This window comes from Papio anubis, chromosome 10, assembly GCF_008728515.1.
Source record: "Papio anubis isolate 15944 chromosome 10, Panubis1.0, whole genome shotgun sequence".
Taxonomy (NCBI): Eukaryota; Metazoa; Chordata; class Mammalia; order Primates; family Cercopithecidae; genus Papio; species Papio anubis.
In genome coordinates, this window is record NC_044985.1 from 97,088,249 (window position 1) to 97,109,660 (window position 21,412).

A 21,412-nucleotide genomic window follows, 5' to 3' on the forward strand; every position below is an offset into this window, starting at 1 on the left:
CTCCCTCTTACTCCATCCCTGCCTCTACCTTTTCTTTAAGGCCAATAACTCTTAGATTTGCCCTTTTGAGGCTATTTTTGTAGATCTCATAGGCATGTTTCATTCTGTTTTACTCTTTTTTCTTTCTCTGACTGTATTTTCAAATAGCCTGTCTTCAAGTCCACTAATACTTTATTCTGCTTGGTCAATTCTGTTGGCAGGAGGCTTTTATGCATTCTTCAGTTTGTCAGTTGAATTTTCTTTTTTTTTTTTTCTTTTTTTTCTTTTTTCTTTTTTTTTTGAGACGGAGTCTGGCTCTGTCGCCCAGGCTGGAGTGCAGTGGCCGGATCTCAGCTCACTGCAAGCTCCGCCTCCTGGGTTCACGCCATTCTCCCGCCTCAGCCTCCCGAGTAGCTGGGACCACAGGCGCCCGCCACCTCGCCCGGCTAATTTTTTGTATTTTTTAGTAGAGACGGGGTTTCACCGTGTTAGCCAGCATGGTCTTGATCTCCTGACCTCGTGATCCACCCATCTCGGCCTCCCAAAGTGCTGGGATTACAGGCTTGAGCCACCGCGCCCGGCTGTCAGTTGAATTTTCAACTCCAGAATTTCTGCTTGATTCTTTTTTAATTTTTTTCAGTCTCTTCATTAAATTTGTCTGATAGGATTATTAATTCCTTCTCTGTGGTATCTTGAATTTCTTTGAGTTTCCTCAAAACAACTATTTTAAATTATCTGTCTGAAAGGTTGCACATCTCTGTCTCTCCACAATTGGTCTTTGGTACCTTATTTAGTTTGTTTGGTGAGGTCATGTTTTCCTGGATGGAAATGCTGTGGATGTTTGTGGATGTTCATCATTGTCTAGGTATTGAAGAGTTAGGTATTTTATTGTAGTCTTCACATTCGGGGCTCCGCATCCTCCTTGGGAAGGCATTCCAGGTATTTGAGGGGACTTGGGTGTTGTGATCTAAGTTTTTGGTCACTGCTGCTGTATCTTCATTAGGGGTCACTCCAATCTCAGTAATGTTGTGGCTTTTGCAGTCTTTTAGAGGTACTGGCTAAGTTGTCTTGGATAAGATCAGGAAGAATTCTCTAGATTACCAGGTACAGACTTTTCCTTTACTTCCCCCCAAAACATGGGTGTTTCCCTCTCTGTGTAGAGCTGCCTGGAGCTGGAGCAGGGTTGATAGAAGCCACCCCTGTGGTCACTACCACTGAGACTGTGCTGGGTCTGACCTGAAGCCAGCACAACACTGAGTCTTCCCCAAGGCCCATTCACTGTAAATCACTGCCTGGGTAACTCCTTTGTTCACTCAAGGCCCTAAGGCTCTACAGTCAGCAGGTGGCCAGGCTTGTGTTCTTTCCTTCAGAGTGGCAAGTTTCACCCAGCCTAGGTGCATTCAGAGATGCTGTCTAGGAGCCAGTGCCTGATTTGTTAATCTTAAGAATCTACCTGGTGCTGTATTCTACTGCAGCTGAACTAGCTCCCAACCCTCAAGACAAAGTTCTTCCCACTCTCCCCTTTCCACAATCAGGGAAGTCTACCACCAGCGTGGGCCCATTGCAAATACAGCCTGGCTACCACCAATGTTCACTCAAGGGCCAAGGACTCTTCAGTCAGCTTGTGGTTGAAGCTGCCAAACCTGGAACTCTCCCTTCAGGACAGTAGTCTGCCCTCTGGCCCAGGGCAGGTCCAGAAATTCCATTTGAATGCAAAAGCCTGCATTCAGGGACCTCAAAGGGCCCGCTTGGTGTTCTACCCAACTAGGGCCAAGCTGGTACTTAATCTGCAAAAGAAAGTCTCCTTTACTCTTTCATTTCTTTTTCTCAAGCAGAAAGAATCTCTTCCCATGGCCACCACACCTCTCTGTATGTGCTAGTTCACACCTGAAGCCAGCTTGTCTCTTGAGTCTCATTCACGACCCACGGCAAGTAGTGCCTGGCTACTGTTGCTGATTATTTAGGACCCAAGGACTCTTTAGTCAGCAAGTCATAAATCCTGCCTGGACTGGGTTCTTCCTTTCAAGGTGGTGGGTTCCCTTTTGGCTCAAGGAGTTTCTAGAAATGTCTGGGAGCTAGGGCCTAGAATGGAGGCCTCAGGACCCTGCTTGGTGCCCTACCCTACTGTTGCTGAGCTGGTATCTATATTGCAAGACAAAGTTCTCTTTACTCTTCTCTCCTCAAGTGGAAGGAAGGAGTCTCTCCTGGAGTTGTGAGCTGCACTGCCCGGGGTCAGGGGAGGTGTGGCACAAGCCTCACTTGATTGCCCTGGCTGTTATCTCACTAAGTCATGTGCTCCTTAAGTCCACTGGCTCTGAGCCCAGCATAGCATCAGAATTTCCCAAAGAATTACAGTCTTTGTGGTGTAGACTGCCTTTCAGGTTTATTTAGTACCCCAGAACCCTTTAGCCCGTGGTGGTGAGGCTTTCTGGAACTAGGTTCTGACTGCTGGGATGGGCAAATCCCCTCTTGCTAAGGCTGGTTTAAATGCTCCCTCTGTGGGTAATGGCTGAGTTCTGCCTGGTGTTGCTTTCTGCCATGATGATGCAGCACTATTTTCTAATGTAAAAGATTCCATAGTCACTGAAGTCTTCCTCCCACAGGACAGAGATTTTATCTCCATGCCACTTGGCCACTGCCAGGCTATGGGGGAGGTGTGGTGTCAGCAACTCCAGACTGTCTTTTCTGCCTTCTTCAGTGCCTCTTTCAGCGATATGAAGTTAAAGCCTGGTATTGTGATTACTCACTTGATTTTTGGTTCTTATGAAGTTGCCTTTTTGTGTGAATACTTCTTCAGTTTGGTGTTCCTGCAGGGTTAATGATCGGAGGCTTCTATTCAGCCATCTTGTACTGCCTCCTTCCAAATTATTCTGCTTGAACTTTACAAATGTAATTTTACACTCTACCCATTTGTCAGGATTTTCTGTAGCCCCCAAATTTACCTCATCTCACCACTATTGTGAATATCATAGCAGCTATCAGTAATAAACATCAGTGTTGAATTATATATAGCACTTTTGGAAAGAATTTTTGGGGTAGCAAAGATCCTCTTTCTTCATTGGATTTCTATGTAAACATTCTGTATATTCTGTGTAACCTATTATATAACCATTACCAGCTTGGGAAAGAGAAGGGGAAAGGAAAACTTGCTGCTGAGTTTCTGTGGGTGAGAATAGATCTGCTTATTCAAATGGTCAGCAAACAAATTAGTGACTTCTTGCCAATATGAAGAAAATGACAGCACTCAAGAGATGATGATTCTTTTTTTTTTTTAATTTTATTTTTATTGAGCAGCACTTCATTCTGTAAAATAGAATTAGTATTCCCTATTCCTTGGTATTTTTAGGAAACTACCAATTATTTGATTTATTTTGTACCTGACTTACATGATATGATAGTTTTTATGGCTGTACCAGTTTCATTTGTTGATTGCTGAAATGTCTTCATTTTCTAGTTTTACGTCTGCTAAGATGTTCTGTCAGAGTACTACATACAGTTTGAGTATCTTTTATCCAAAAGATACTCAAATCCAAAAGGCTTAGGACCAGAGTGTTTCAGATTTTGGATTTTTTTTCAGATATTGGAATATTTGCAAATATGTATCAATGATAATGACATTTGGAAAATATGGTTTAGTATTATTCAAGTGCAAAGCTTGAGGATAGCCACCTGGGAAACACAGTCTCCAATAGAATGAGTGAGCATTCCAAAGTGGGGAAGTTAAGTTTTCACTTATATAGGCAGAAACAGAAGTTAACAGGTTTGCAACATTTTCCATACAAGGTCATTACGTAGTTTGTAACGATTTGATTGATTACAGCTTGCTGCATTCCAAGGAAGATTGCTTCGACATTTTGCAAGGAAGGGCAGTGTTCTAAAGGGGTCTGATCTCTGGTGGTATTCCATCTTTCCTAATCATTTTTAGGACAATAATGAAGACATTTAATCTATAATCAAAAAAGCAGAAGTTGCAGCTGCATGCTATGTGGCTCAGGCCACATAATCCCATTCCTCTCAAGCCTTAATAAATATAAAGTTCCAAAAGCTTTAGGTTTGGATTATTTAGTTTCACATATACACTAAGATCTCTTGGGACTGGGACCCAGTTCTAAACATGAAATTCATTTATGTTTCATATACACCTTTTACACATAGCCTGAAGGTAATTTTATACAGTATTTTAAATAATTTTGTATATAAAACAAAGTTTGTGTTAAGTAGTTGCATGTGGAAATTTTTACCTGTGGTGTCACGTTGGTGCTTCAAAATTTGTGGCTATTGGAGCATTTCAGATTTTGGATTTTTGGATTAGGGATTGCTCAACTTGTACTTTAGGTTTTGAGGGCCATAAGGACTCTGTGGCTACTAGTCAACTGTCTCATGTAGTGCAAATGCATCCAAACATAATATGTAAACAAATGGGCATGGGCATGCTGTGCTCTAACAAACTTTATTTGTAAGAACTGTTAGCTAACTCCTGATCTAGTTGATAGACTGACTGACTTCCATATGGAATAGTAGTGTAAGCTCCTTTTGTCAGTAATTATTTCCTCCATAGTGTTTCTAAAAGTCATGGTACTAAAATTATTATATTTCTTTTAAAATGATAATTAAAAGGATTAAAAGGTCCATGCATTCTTTTTTCTTTTTTTTGGTTAACATGCTATGTGCTATTGAAAGGGCAAACCTACCTTCTTACTATCCTTTAGGCAATCCAGTCACACTCCTGCTGCAGGGCCTTTGCACTTACTGATGCAGATACAAACCAGAACATAAGACATTCTGCCTCTTTGTCTAGATTTATGCTAAGATAACAGTTTTATCAGTGACATCTTCACCACCCTAAATACGTAGCAACCCAGCTTCACATGAATACTTGTCCTACACCTGGTTCTATCTTAAATCCTCTACTTTCTCCCCACCCCAAGGTACTTAGTATCATCTATCATAGTATACGTTTTTTATTTAGTTACTCATATTCTGCCTCCATCCACTTGACTAATAGATATGAGGATAGAGATTTGTTTGCTTTCATCTGCTTTATCCCCAGTAATTAAAATATTAATGGTTCCTGGCATATAACAGTCAACAAACGTTGTTGAAAAAAAATGAATGGATGAATGAATGAATTGAAGTCTTATCTATATCGTTAATTAATGCTCTGATGTTTTCAAAATAAATAAATGCACATTTAAATTTCAGGAACGGAAAACAGTTCTTCCTTCAAAGCCTGCAGTACCTGAAGTAATAGAAGACTTTCTCTGCAATTTCTTGATCAAAATGGGAATGACCAGAACTCTTGATTGCTTTCAGTCTGAATGGTAAACAATTATGTAGATAAATAGTTCTCTTAAAATTCTAACATTTAACTTGTACACTTTTAAGTGTCTTGACTTTGAAATGACTCAGCCTATGAAAAATGACTAGAAACTTTTCCCATCTCCAGCCCTGAAACCACAACACACACACACACACACACACACACACACACACACCCCCCCCAGAATAGCAATTGCAAAGACATTTTTATTAAACATCTTTCCCAAATATTTAAGTTTAAGTAATTTTCAAAAAATCAAGAAACTTGAATATCTCCTGGAGTTATAAAACACAAAGATACTTTATGAAAACATTTCCTAGTATTTTTGAATAATTATTGAGAGTATTTCCTGTATTTAGACATTATGCTAAACAGTACTGCTTTACTTGCTTGTTTTATTTATAGTGTAATGGCTTGTCTTTTTCTACTCACATAGCTGATTAATTATATTTCTAGGAATATTCTTCATTTAGAAGTAAGTGGAATTGTATTTTGAATATCACTTAAACACAAGATTTTCTTGTTATAATTAAAAATTTTAATAACTAGTTATGAAAATCAGCAGGTGTACCCTTTGTACCTTTATTCCTTTGTACAATAATAATGTCACCAGGCATATTTTCCATTTCCTGACATTGTTTAAATAAATTTATTAAATGATTAGATACGAAAATATATTTGAACTTTAATAGCTATTGCATATTCTAGAAAAGGGGATTAATATATCTAAAGATGTTTATAATTAGGACTAATTCCTAATTTTAAATAAATTTGCAATGTATGGATAATTTGCAATTTTTACTCATCCAGCTGTGGTATAAATTTTTATTGTTTGCTTTTTTTGGTTCTCATCTTCTGATAACATTCTCGTAAGAGCAATCAGTTTCATTATTTTAAATTGCACATCTAACATTAATAAATTTTATGAGAATTATTTTTCATTAATACAGTCTAAGAAAAACAAAGTTCAGTGGAAGAAAAATAATGCTACTTCTCTTAAATTTAGAAATTGTGTGAATTATTTTAAATAATTTTTAATAAAAATATCCCTAAGAAATATAATTACAAATGTTCTAGAAAATGTATGTTTTGTAAAAGTAGGTAGATGATTAATGTACAGTGCTAATAAAGTGAAAGATTAATATGATTCATTTAACTTTCTGTCTTCCAACAATGTGTGTTAGGACATGTGATGCTTATATGTTGGGCCAGTCCAAAGTGTAAAATGATTGTCTTAGAATAGTGTGGATCCAAGTATACTGTTAACAATCTGGTGACTATTGTCATATTTTCCTTTTAGATTTAGCAATTTGAATTCATGAGATGAAACTTCAGGAAACTAAGATTAGTGTTAGTATTAGGATTTAAAGTTTTCCCAAGCTAGGCATACTAGTCATAAGATAAAATTGGTATAACGTATCTCTTTATGAGTTTAGAATATTGTGGTTCAGGTAATTTTATCCTTATCCCTAGCTGCCAGTTTGCAATGAGATTACATTGTATTGAATACCTTATTTCATATGAAACATTTTTTATTTTGATTAGAAAACTTTACCTATTCTACATAGTAAAATTATAGGAAAATTAAATGTATTATTTTTTATCATTTTTACCACAGGAGAAAACACTTAGAATATATAATTGCTATGAATTCACTTAATCTTTCAAAACATGACCAAACAGAGATTTTCCTTTGTTAGTTTGTTAAAATAAGCAAACAAACAAAACACTGGGCAGTAAAATTTGACATAGGTTCTTTCACTCCTCAAGCGGAAAATGCAATGAATCCTTTAAATCCAGGGTTAGAAAACTAAGATCCTTGGGCCAAATCTGGCCTGCCTCCTGATTTTTAAAATAAAATCTTATTGAAACACAGACATGACCTTTCTTTAGGTATTGTATATGGCTACTTTCACTCTGTAAAAGCAAAGTTAATTAGTCACAACAGGGGTGATGTGGCCTGTAAAGATAGTTTTGGAGTTTTGTCAGAGATAGTTTATTTTCTGACCCTTTACAGAAAAGAGTTGCCAGAATGTAGTAGGAATTTGTTCTATGAACCACGAAAAATTTCCATTGCGGGTTTAGTCAGTACTTCAATTCTATTTGTTTGCCTATTTTAGAATTATCAATGGACAACAATAATTTCTCAGGGGTGAGAAATTAAAGAAGAAATTAAAATGGAGAAAATATGGTAATCTAATTCCAGTACCTGTACCTGAGCATATGTCATCCATCTGTCTTCCTACACTGACTGTTCCCCTATTAACATTGTCAGAACTACTCACCCTAAAGATATATTCCTACTCTTTTTTTGCCTTTCACTACCACTTCTTTTTAAACCGTTTTTCCCTTTCCAGCCAATGTTTTGAAAACAAAGTTTAAATTTTTTTTCTTTCTTCACCTTTTTACTTCCTATTCAACACTTGGTTCTCTCCAGTTTGGCCTGTTCGCACCATTTCACTGAAGGTAGGGTGGTAATGAAAATGCTATCAAAAGTAATAGTACAATTATTTATGACACTTAATTACTAATTTAATTTTTTTGTAATAATGGAAGAGTTTGCAAATTAAGAGTATATTTCATTAATTTGCATGAAATACATTTTACAGCTTTTAGACAATAAAATTTATCATAACATTTAATCACTTAAATGTGAGCAGTACAGTTACAACTTTCTGGGGATGGTTAAGTTTTAAAGCCAGAGCCTAGAATTAAAATTACCCTTGATATAGCCCTTATGTTGCCCAAGTATGTACAGGAAATATGTGTGGTGTTGTGTATACATTAATGACTCCCAGTGAACACTACGCAAATATTTGTTCCTTTGTAATTTAATCTTATTGCTGTTTCTTCAATTGGTGAGGTCTTGGCTTCTAGTTATATGTCCCATAAGAATATTTTTTCCCCAGTCATTATTAAGTTAAACACAGGAATGTAGTGACTCTTCTACATAACATAAAAGTTAGCAAAAGCTAATTTTTGCTGTGTTAAATTATGATAAATTTGACCACTGTAAATACATCTGCACAGATTTATGTACTATGATATTAAGGCAACCTTTTAGGTGAGTATTTAATTAAAATTTTTAAAACAAAATATCATGTTTATTAAATATGAGGGATTTAAAAATATTTAAGAGGGTGAAGGCTTAGGCTTATTACTCAGAAATGTACTTTGTATCATTTTTATTGATATAGTATATTCTCATGCATTATTTCATTTACTTCTCCCAACAACTGTATCGAGCAGGTAGCCACAGCCGTATTTCTATTTTAGGGATGAGGAAAGGGGATAGGGAGATTAGGAAGTCTCCTCAGTGAGTGTCACCAAGTCATAGCCAGTAAGTGGCAGAGTCAACCTAGGAACATACTGATCTTAAAGACCAGTCTCCTAACCACAAGGCTATTTTGTGCAATTATACAAGAGAATCTTGGAAAAAATTAATAAAGGTGCCTTTTGGTTTGGCTGGATACTAAAAGGACTTAAGAAAATACTAATTTAGAATCCAAATTTGTGCCTATTTTCTATATTGGTTTGAAGAATCATGGGGCCAGTAATAAACATTTCAACTGTGCTATATTTTTCCTGAGAGGGACTGTCTGGTTCTAAGTGATAGTCACGACAGTGCTGGGGATTCTAACATCCTCAGTTTGTACAGTAATTAAAATAATTTTGTCTATGTTGGTAATATATTTCCCTAAATATGAAAACATGAGGCGGAAAAGTTCTTCACTCTGTCGCCCAGGCTGGAGTGCAGTGGCACCATCTCGGCTCACTGCAAGCTCCGTCTCCCGGGTTCGCGCCATTCTCCTGCCTCAGCCTCCCGAGTAGCTGGGACACAGGCGCCCGCCACCGCGCCCGGCTAATTTTTTGTATTTTAGTAGAGACGGGGTTTCACCGTGTTAGCCAGGATGGTCTCGATCTCCTGACCTCGTGATCCGCCCGCCTCGGCCTCCCAAAGTGCAGGGATTACGGGCGTGAGCCACCGCGCCCGGCCTGTAGGCTTCTTATAAGGAGATTATAATCTAGATGACCTTTCCTCTGTCTTTTACCTCCTATGCCTTGGGTGCCACCATGAGGGAAAAATAATCCTTATTCATCTGACACCATTTATATGTTTACTGGAATTCTGTCATAATATTCATCATTTATGGCATTGGGTCTTAAATGCATTTGGTATGTAGACAAAATTTTATGAAATTTCTATGCACTTTCTCCCTGAAATTCATATATATTCTCCATCTCTACATAATTCTAAGTAGTTTATGGATCTCCTGGTAAATATTAAGAGCATTAATGCAATTTTATTAGTGATAATTTATTGGCAATTTCATTGAGAGCAAATTATATTTCAAATCTCTTAATAGTTATGGCAGTCTTCTTTCCCACCTGAACACTTTTCAGTCTTACTTTAAGAGTGAGTGAAAAAGAAGAAAGAAATAAAAAGTCAGGATATTTCTTAAAACAAAAGAACAGATACATGCAAACTGAAGCAAACCACAAAAATATTATGTATGAGAATTCAGATTTTATTGAGAAGTATACTTCTGTAGTTTGTGCATTAAGATTCCTAATTACTTGTATTATTATCTAAAAATGAGCCTAAAGTCATCTTTCATATTTTTATATGGATGGCAGAAAATTTACCTGATAATTTTTGAATATCCTGAGATATAAACTATGTAATAAATGTTGTATTTGGATTTGTGCTTCTTTTATCACATATTATTTTATTTATAGCATTTAATTTAGAGGAAAAACTATTAAATCACTTTTTTCCTCATAGAAAATTTCCCTAGTGGTTTTCCCACATTAAATAAAGCAAAGTGCTGAAAATCAATTTTATGGTGAGAAAAAGCTTGTGATCTAATACTTCAATCAATCCCTATGTCTTCTCTTCTGAGATAAGTATAAATCATATTCCTAGTACAGATGACGTACTGAATTTGTGATTCAATTGATACTTATTTCCTGTTTTATAAATTGTGGCAAATATGATGGAATATTGATTCAATTATCTTAATCTTCAGGATATTCTATGGGGGGGTCCTCTTGCACTTTTTTTTAAGAAAAAATCGTATATCACACAAAATATGTGACTTTATAAATATGTAACATTAAATTATGATTTTGAAACTACTGATAATTTATAATTTTTAGCTCCAGTATTTAGCTCATCTAGAGCAAGCTTTGTAGGGATTTATTAATAACTTTATTACTTGAAATATTTTTCTGTGTTCAAATTGTTTTTTTTTAACTTTATTGATTTCCATACACAGTGATTAAAATTGTAATTATTTACAATCTACAATTGATTCTCTGATGTTGCTTCTTATTTCACTGAGAAAATACAAGTTCTACCTCTCCCACCTCCCGCTTTACCACCCCGCTGCCTCTGGCCTCCAGTCTTCTCTTCTCTCGCAGACTCTAATGTTACCGGAAGCCAGCTCTCATCTTGTCTGCTTGATACCAGCCCCTCTCACTGACTTAAGGATACTACTCTTGTAATCATCCCTCTTTTACCTCTATTGTCAGTTTTTTCCCTCTTTGCTGGGTCATTCCCATAAGCATACAGATGTACAATAATATCTCACATTTTAAAAAAGGAAGAGAAGAACCACCCTAGATTTTGTATCTTCTTCTAAGTTCATCTTGATTCCCTATGCTCTGCTTTAGAGCATATCTCCTTGAAAAAAGTTTGTTGCCACTTCCTCATTTCCTAGTCTCTCAGTCATCCTCTCAGTTTGTCTTTTGTCCCCATGACTCTATTGAAAACTTCCTTTTTTTTTTCAATAGTGACGTTCACAGTGCCAACTTCAGTGATTGATTCTCAGTATTCTTTTCAGACTCCTGGCAGCATTGGTCACTGTTGTTCATTTCTTCCTTTTTAGAACACTTTCTTCATTTGCCCCCGGGCACAACTCTGAGATTCTCCCTCTATTTCACAGGCCTCTCTTGCTTAGTCTTTTTTGGTAGTGTTTTCTTTTCTCCTCAACTTGGAAGCAGTAAAGTGTTTATGGCTCACTCCTAGGACCTCTTCATTTCTTTCTTTACTTTCATTTCTCACTGCCTAGCTGGTCTCTTTCAGTCTCATGACTTTAAATAGTATCTGTAATGTTGATTACCAAATTGCCCACCCTTTTTTCCGGAACTCTGAATGTGTATACTCAATGTTTATTTTCACTTAAATGTCTGCTAGGCATGTTACATTTAACACGAATGGAACAATCCCTTAATTACTCCAACCACTCTGCTCCTCCTGCATTTGTCCCCACTTAGTAAATAAATGGCTATCTGTTGCTCAGCCTAAAACCCTGGAGTCGCACTGCCTTCTCTCATTTACCAACACCTGACAGTTGATCCATCAGATAGTCCTGCTGGCCCCACCTTGACAGCATTTCTAGAAGGTACTTACTTCTCATAATCTCCAGTGCTACCAACTTCCTTCAAGCCACGATGCTCTCTCCTTGACTATTGCAATAGCCTGCTAACTGGTCTCTCTGATTCTATGCTTGCTAGACTAATCCCTTTAAAACATAAATCTGGTCAGTGTCACTTGTCTCAAAACCTTCCTATGGTTTACTTCTGATTCAGAGTAAAATTGCTTTCCTCACCATGGCTCCCTGATGTTTTCCTGACTCATCTTTCACCACTCTCTCCTTGGTCACTTAGTTGGCTTCAGTTCCAGGCACTCCAGGTACCCTGGCTGTTTGTTGTTTCTTGTAGTTGCCAAGCACTTCCTTGGTTCAGGGCCATTGCATTTACTTTTCCATCTGGCCTAGCTGCTTCTCTCCCAACTATCCACATAATATAGTCCCTCATTTCCTTTAGATCTCTGTTCAGGTATCACTTTGTCATATTTGTCATTCATGCCCACCCTATGTAAAACAGCACAAGCACCGCCATCAGTGTTTCCACCTCACACTTCCTGTATCTTTTCGCCATCTTATTTAACTTCATAGAACTCATCACCCTCACCACTAGAATGGAAACTCCATGAAATAGGGACTTAGACATTTTTGTCAATTTTACTGTTGTCTAGACCAGTGCCTGGAACATAGGAGATGTTCTGTTATTATATTTTATATACCATGATGGCATTGGTACCTAGAAGTCATATTTTATTCTAAAATATATCATGAATGTTGGACATTTTAACTTATAAATGTAACACTGCAAGTAATTACTATAATACTCCCTGAGACTTAACTTTTTGAATTGTACATAAATTAAGCCAATTTGGCAGAAAGAAATGACATAAACCCTTTTGTCTGATTTTATCCTAGGTATGAATTAATACAGAAAGGAGTGACTGAACTTAGAACTGTTGGGAATGTTCCAGATGTCTACACCCAGCTTATGCTTTTGGAAAATGAGAACAAAAATTTAAAGAAAGATTTGAAGCACTACAAACAAGCAGCTGAGTATGTTACTTTTTAAATGACATTTTCTTATTTTTCTTTTGGACTAAATAAAAAGAGTTGAATGAAGTTGATTATATGTAATGTACCAGAGCCTTAATTTTGGAAAACTGGATTTTTCTAGTTGTAAAAAATGTGAGAGGCTTCACTACCAAATTAATTAAACAGATGATCAGAACTATCATAATTGTAACTTACCAACAAGAAGGGAATGCAGGGAGTTGTTTAGGAGATGGTACATTTGTTATATAACATTCACTTCCTTATGTATTTGATAGTCTTTTCATGGTTCATAACATTTTCTCCTGTAAAGAGACTAATTTCTGAAATAATAATTAAATTTATAGAAAGCCGAGAGGAAAATGCTAGTTTATTCCTAGTAGAGGAGTTTCAGTATTTGAAAATTCTCCAGAAGGAATAATATAAACTGTGGACTTTGAGTGACAATGATATGTAGGTTCATCAGTTGTTAACAAATGTACCTGTCTGTTGTGGGCTGTTGATAATGGGGAAGGCTGTGCATGTGTGGGAGTAGGAGGTGTATGGGACATCTCTGTATCTTCTAATCAGTTTTGCTATGAACTTAAAACTGCTCTAAAAATAAAGTTTATTAAGAAAATAAAGAGAATTATCTATACTGTTTTCCATACAGGTTGAACTAATTTACATTCCCACCAACCATGTATGAGTGTTCTCTTTTCTCCACATTCTCACCAACATCTGTTATTTTTGACTTTTTAATAATAGCTGTTCTGGCTGGTGAAAGATGCTATCTCATTGTGGTTTTGACCTCAGCCCAGCAATTCCACTACTGGGTATCTACCCAGTTGTATAAAAATTCCACCCACACTCTTACATTTATTGCAGCACTATTGATAGTAACAAAGTCATGGAATCAACCTAAGTGTCCATCAGCAGATGATGGGATAAAAAATGTGGCATTTATATACAATGGAATACTATTCAGCCATAAAAATGAATGAAATCAGGCCTTTTGCAGCAACATGGATGGAACTCGAGGCCATCACTCTTAGTGAAATGACTTAGAAACAGAAAGTCAAAAACCACATATTCTCACTTATAAGTAGGAGCTAAGCAATGAGTACATATGGACATACAGAATGGAATAATAGATACTGGAAACTCTAAAAGGTGGGAGAGATGGAGGAAAGTAAGGGATGGGTAAAATATCCACTACTTGGGTGATTGGTACACCAGATGCCCAGATTCATCACTATGCAATATATCCATGTAAAACAACTGCACTTTTACCCCTAAGTCTATAAAAATAAAAATATTTTTAAAAGAAAACATAAACTATCCATAATTTCACCACCCAGGGCCAGCCACTTACCGTTTTGTTGAATAGCAGCCTTGACTTTCCTCAATGCATATATATTAATGCATATTTATGAGTAACTTTTAAATATAAACTGCACTAATACCATATTTTGTAAGTTCTTTTTTCATTCAAGAGTACATGATTAATATATTTTATGAAAATAAATTTTATTCTAACTTAGAATTACTGAAAGGAAACCTTTGTTTAGTAATTTCCTGGCATAAATTTATTCATAGAAGAGAAGCCAAATCTCTCCACACCTTTCTTTCTACAATTGATGGAAGGCATGCAATTCCTGGTGAACAGTTTTAGGTAAACAGCCAGTGTTATTCTGACAAAGAATATGTGAATGCATTAATTTGGGGTGAATCTGCTCATCTGAGGCAATGTTATATGGAAAAATCAATGCCCAGATGTGAAGCAGAGTTCATATTTTATTTATTAATTCATTTTTATTAAATATAGTTAAAAAGAGGGCCTTTCTCACTTAAAGAGGCATATTAAAACCCAAATTAGATTAATAGGAACATAATAAGATTTTTGATAAGTTTAAAGAAACACGACTTTTCATTAAGAAGCAGAGAAAACATTTAAAATAAGCTCTTACTTGTGAACGATGGCAGTAAACAATTTGTATGATATCATTTATTCAAGTATTGTCCGTACTTGTAGAAATGTTTTTGCAAGGTATATAAATTTTGTATTATCTATGGATGTAATGTACCATTTAGAATTTTATATTTTACATTAGAAGTGTATGATGATTCTGAAGAATATATTACTAGAACCAGTGTTCTCTCTATTCTTTGTTCCATTTCTCAAAAGTGTTTTGTACTATTTGCCCTGATGCTCACTATGATTTTGTATATTCATCTAATGGATTCACTGGGAATTTGATACAGCATATTTCTCACAGTGCTGCCTGACACACTTTCAGTTCCTGATCTCCTTTGAATTATTGCTTGAGTTTGCTAATTTTCTGTTAAATAGATCAAAGCAGCCTCTTTATGCCATAAGTTTAGCTCCAGTGACATTGAATAGTCATTTTTAAGTACTGGTCGTTTATTGAATATTATGTTTAATAGCAATAATATAAAAAAACATATTACTCATGCAGATTATTAATGTTAAAAGAAGCCAGGATTAAAATGCATCACTCAAATAAAACATCTTGTCTCACTAAAATATCAGATTATTGTTTCAATTTTAACAGTTCGTGACTGTTTCTCAAATCTATCTCATTCAATAGAACTTAAAATAGAAAAAGTTAGACAAGGAACATTTGTGTTTGCTTTACTCTACTTGACATGGAAGATTTGAAAGGAAGCTGCCTGATCCTTAGATGCTTAATCTTTATTTTACTGAGTGGATATTAAGCATGGTGTGCTTTCACACAACATTTTAGTAAAATGCTTCCTTATAACCTGGTTCTACTGATACATTCTTAGAAAATGGAGAATGAAGTTTTGTTCCGTTTTGTCAGTAGTTTTTTTGTTATACTTAATAATTGTACATACATTTATACATATGATAATTGTACATGTGATATTTTGATACATATGTATCAAATACATTTGTACATATGATAATTGTACATGTGTTATTTTGGTTACATATAATGTGTAGTAATCAAATCAAGAGTATTTAGGATATCGATCACCTCAAACATGATTTTTTTGTGTGTGTTGGGAACATTTTAAATCTAACTATTTTAAAATAGATGATAAATTATTGTTAACTGTAGTCACCCTACTGTGATATTGAACACTAGAACTTAACCCTTCTATCTGTTTGTATCCATTAACCAATTTCTCTTTATCTCCCCTTTCCACCCTACATCCCCCGCATACTTCCCAGCCTCTGATAATTATCATTCTCCCTGCTACCTCCATGAGATCAACTATTTTAGCTCCCATGTGAGTAAGGACATGCAATATTTGTCTTTCTGTGCCTGGCTTATTTCACTTAACATAATGATCTCCAGTTCCATATATGTTCCTGCAAATTATAGGGTTTCATTCTGTTTTTAAAAAATGGTTTAATAACATTCCATTGTGTATATGTGCCACATTTGATTTATTTATTCTTCTGTTGATGGATACTTAGGTTGATTCCACATTCTTGGCTATTGTGAATAGTGCTGCAATAAAGTTTTGAAAAAAGTTTTCCAAACTACGTCTGTCATGCTACCAGCCTGCTCCAAATGGTAGTGTTTAATCATCTAGGTTTTTCAATTTGACTTCTGAGGATAATTTTCAAATAGCAAGTAGTGACAAACATGAGATTCCCTTTATTGAACTTGAGCTAATGTTTATATTTTTAGGATTAAGATATTTCTTAAGGCAAAATAATTGTAGATATAAAATACTTTTCTAATAATTTTTAATACACAAAAAGTCAGGTTGCAGATATATATTATTCTTGATTATACTAATAGCATTTAGTGATGTATCTCTAGAAAAATCAAATAAATGATACAGCTATAAAATTAATATTTATCTGGGGGAAAGTTGCCATGAAAAGAGTACTGATCTTAAAGTTCAAATACCTCGCTTCTAATACTCTGTTACTTATTAACTCAGTTTGCTGAATTACTCCCAGTTTTCTTATTGTTAACCTGGGAATCATTTTGCATAATGTTGTTAATTTCTATGGAATAATGTGATAATTAAATGAGACAAGCTATGTTAAAGAGCTTTGTAAATCACAAAGTGCTTTGAAATGTCAGCTATTATCAATAACTCTAAACGCTGTCATCTCTAGGTTTTTATTAATCACATCATTAGTATTTTTTAAATTCAGCAATGATGAAGCATGAAGAAAGAAATGAAAGGAGAAAATATTTCACACTAAACTATCATTTGAATTGCCGTAATTAAAGCAGGCAATTGTCATTTTCTCTGTTGTCAACATTACCAATTTTTGACTACAGGTTTTCTCTGTGCCATCTATAAATATAGATTGTCTATCTTCCAAAATATAAAGTTGGGAAATAATTATTGAGAACATTTCTGTATAGATGTTTTTATGGAGAAAATGATCTTATTAAAAGTTTATAGTTCCATTGGAAGTACAAGTATTTCCCATACTGGATATTGAGGAAGAATGTTTTTCTCAGAAAAGGAGAACATAAATTTTCTATCGAAATGTAGACCTATTGTTATTTTAAATGCAGAAATCTAAAGTTGCATTTAAAGCAGGTGACCACAGTTGGAGAGATTTGGTGGTTGAACGAAGATTATAAAACATCACTTAGAATTATGTCTTTCACAGTTTAGACACTATATTCATAAACCTTGTTTTATTTGGTAGTTGTCATGCCAAAAGATTTACTTTGGTCTGAAGTTTATAAATAACTATTATGAGTTTTATTAATTACAACCTTTTTGCTTGATCTTCTTGCCTATTTTAACTAGCATGTTATGTCTTCTTCCCACAGTGTAGGCAATGCAAAAAAAAAAAAAAAACCAAAAAACTTGTTTGGATGATTGATTCCTAAAATCACCATTATACTTGAACTTGAACATCTTGGAATCTGGCTTCCATTTCACTTTTTCTTAATCGGCCTTGGACACCAGAGAACTGTTTGACACCCAAATTTAGCAGTCTTTTTTTTTCCATGTGTATATCCTGTTTTTTATTCCTATCTTCGCTTAGCATCTGTGACATCATACTGTGCTGCCCCTCCTACCTTAGTGACAGGCTTCTTTTCCTTTTCTTAACTCCAAACAGTTGACACTTTTTAAGTACATTAGGATAACCATTGACTACATGTGAATATTGACAAATACAACTTACATTAGGTAGTGGTAAGTGCTATGAAGAAAATAACATGCGTAAAGGAGACAGACGAGGTGCTGTTTTATGTAGGATTGGTAAGGGGTGGGACAGGGGGCAGGGAAGCACATCAGAAACCTGAAGAGACTGAGGGAAAAAGCCAAGTATAAACTTGGGAAAATGGAATTCCAGGCAGAGGAAATAGGAAGTATGAAGAGCACATGGTGGAGACAGGTTGGCTTGTTAGAGGATTAGCAAGGAGGCTATAGTGGCTCTAATCAGTGGGTTAGTGGTAGAGGCCTTTGCTAGAAACTTGCTTTTTCCCCCAGGTGGTATGTGAAGCTAATAATTTTGAGCAGAAGCATGTGAACAGGCTTCTGCTTGGAAAAATGCTCAATGTTACTAATTGTCAAGGAAATGCAAATCAGAAGTAAACGAGAAATTGCCTCATACTTTTCAGGATGGCTATTACTAGAAAAAAACAATAGGCCAGGCTCTGTGGCTCATGCCTGTAATCCTAGCACTTTGGGAGGCCAAGGTGGGCAGATCACAAGGTCAGGAGATTGAGACCATCCTGGCTAACACGGTGAAATCCCATCTCTACTAAAAAATACAAAAAATTAGCCAGGCATGTTGGTGGGCGCCTGTAGTCCCAGCTACTCGGGAGGCTGAGGCGGGAGAATGGCATGAACCTAGGAGGCAGAGCTTGCAGTGAGCTGAGATCACGCCACTGAACTCCAGCCTAGGCGACAGAGCAAGACTCAAAAAAAGAAGAAAAACATAAACAATAACAAGTGTTAATGTGAATGTGGAAGAATTGGAACCCTTGCACATTACCAATGGGAATGCAAATGGTACAGTCACCACTGAAAACAGAATAAAGGTTCCTCAAAAAATTAAAATTCAAACTACCATATGATCAAGAAATCCCATTCCTGAGTATTTATTTGAAGTGAATCAAATTGAAACCAGGATCTCAGGCAGATATTAGCATTCCTATGTTCATTACAGCATTATTCACAACAGCCAAATTATAGAAACAACCTAAATGTTCACTGACAGATGAATAGGTAAAAAAATATGGTGCATTCATGCAATGCAATACTACTCATCCTTTAAAAAGAGGGAAATTCTGTAATGTGTGAGGACATGCATGAACCTTGAGGACACTACGGTAAGTGATATAAGCCAGTCACAGAGGGGTGATTACTGCATGATTCCCCATATATGAGATATCTAATATGGCAAAATTTATAGAATCAAAGAGTAGAATGGTGGTTTCCAGGGGACGAGGGGAGAGGAAGATGGGGCACTACTAATCAAAGGGCATAAAGTTTTAGGTAAACAAAAATGAATGCTACAGATTTGTTATGTATCATTGTACTACAACCAACAATAGTGTATTGTACACTTAAAAATTTGTTAAGAGGGTAGATCTCATGTTACCTTCTTACTATATACTCAAAGAAAGTAAACAGTATAGACTAATGAACCTCATAGACCTACAGGATAATCAACACTCTACTTTTGTCATTCTTTTACTCTCACCCATTCCCTACACCTCAAGTTATTATATATTTTTTACAGTTTTTTTGTTATGCTTTATATACATTGAAATATATGTCTTAGCTATATAATTTGACAAACGTAAACTCTTAAACCTCCACACTTATCTCAAGGTAGAACATTTTTATCTATCCAAAAGTTTTCCTCATGTCCCTTCTCAGTTGTTCTGTGTCCTGGCAATCACTTTTCAGAAATTTTTCACTATAGATTAGTTTTGTTTGAGAATTTCATAAATGGAATCACACCATATTATTGTGTTTGGCATCTTATACTCAGCATAAAGTCTGTACAATGTATTATTTTTGCCTGTATCAGTAATTTGTTCCTCTTTATTGCTAAGTAGTACTCTGTTGTATAATGCATACTACAACTTTTTTATCCTTTTTCCATTTAGTTATTTCCAACAGTTGGTTATTAAAGATAAAACTGCTATGAACATTGAGGCACAAATATTTGATAGGAATATGTTTTCATTTCTTTTTTATAAAAGCTTAGTGGAAATTCTGGATCGGGGGATAGATGGATGTTTAACTCTGTATGAACTGCTAGTACATATTCCCACATTCAAGTTGGTCCATTTTGCTTTCTCAGTAGGAATACATGAGAATTCCAGTTGCTCCACACAGCTACTAACATTGAGTGTTATTAATCTTTTCAATTGTAGTCATTTTTAACTGTTGTGTTGTGGCATCTTGTGTTTTTGATATGCATTTTCTGTATAACAAATGATATTAAACATAATTTTTTTTTGCTTTTTGACCATTCTAAAAAGCATTCTACAAAGCATTTATCCTGCTTTCTGTATGTTTATGTTGCTTGTTTGCTGAAGATATACTACTCATCCTTTAAAAATGACGAATTGTAATTGAATACAGTTGTAATTGAATTGTAAGAGTTTTTTGTATATTCTGGATACAAGTGCTTTGTTAGAATATTGTGAATATTTTCTCCCAGTCTATGGCTTGTGTCTTTAATTTATTAATGGTGTCTTTTGTTGAGCAGGTACTTTAAATTTTAATGAAGCATAGCTTATCTTTTTTATGGTATTTATTTTGACATTTTATTGAATATATCATTTTCTACTATAGGTAACAGATAATTCTATGTTTTCTTCTAAAACCCTTAAAATATATATTTTTATTTCAGCATAGGATATGTTCTTAAGTTTTGTGCATCGTGTGAGGTAGAAACTAGAAGTTAATTTTCTTTACTATAGAAACACATAATTGTTCTGGCACCATTTCTTGAGAAAATTATCTTTAAGTCTCATTTAATATCTTTGGCACTTTTATTGAAAATCAGTTGACCATTTAGAATAATTTTGCCAATTTCCACAGACACAGGTGACGTAGGTGTGACATAGGAGGGGGATTAAGTTGAAAATATAACTTGATTTTGGAAAAATGTGTGTGTGTGTGTGCGCGCGCATATCTATTTTTTGAGGGGGAAGAATTGATACTATCACAAGTTTTTGTCCTTCTATTTACATAGCATATCTCTCCATTTAAGTTATATTTAATACTTTATATTTATGAAGGAGCTTGAAATTTATGCCCTTCACATTTAATTATCTAATGTTTATATTTTGTTGTTGCATTTTGAGTTCCATATAATAGGGACTATGTTTTGTGTTCCCTATATCCCCAGGGCCTATCACTGTGCCTGTTACATAATAGGAGCTTAAGTGAATGTGTGCTATTAAACTTTTGGCTCTTTAGTTAAGCTTTTAATAATTTTTAGAGCAGTTAATTGGTGATTTTCGCCCCTTTCATGGCATTTATTTGGGGTAGGCATTATTTTCTTGGGAGTGTAACCAGTCTTTCCCCATTTTGAGTATTGTCTTCCTTTGCCAGGCTTTTACAGTAAGGAAATATAATGCAGACCAGAAAGGGTTTATTGAGAGCCCCGAAGAAAATAATACTGATTGGGATTACTAACAGGAAGATGAAAAACTACCATTTTAAAAATAATGAAATACTTCCTTTACAATCTGCCAGAAAATATAGG

General features: G+C 35.3%; 1 protein-coding gene across 8 annotated transcripts in view; it reads left to right on the forward strand.

The window, feature by feature from the left end:
• SPAG16 (sperm associated antigen 16) overlaps positions 1-21,412 on the forward strand; it is a 1,155,561-nt gene that overhangs the window by 29,277 nt on the left and 1,104,872 nt on the right. For all 8 annotated transcript variants that reach the window (XM_021924411.2, XM_017946898.3, XM_017946897.3 and 5 more), the window contains 2 exons: positions 5,182-5,300; positions 12,586-12,723. In XM_021924411.2, coding sequence (XP_021780103.1) covers positions 5,182-5,300; positions 12,586-12,723 — 257 coding nt within the window. The remainder of the gene's footprint in view (positions 1-5,181; positions 5,301-12,585; positions 12,724-21,412) is intronic.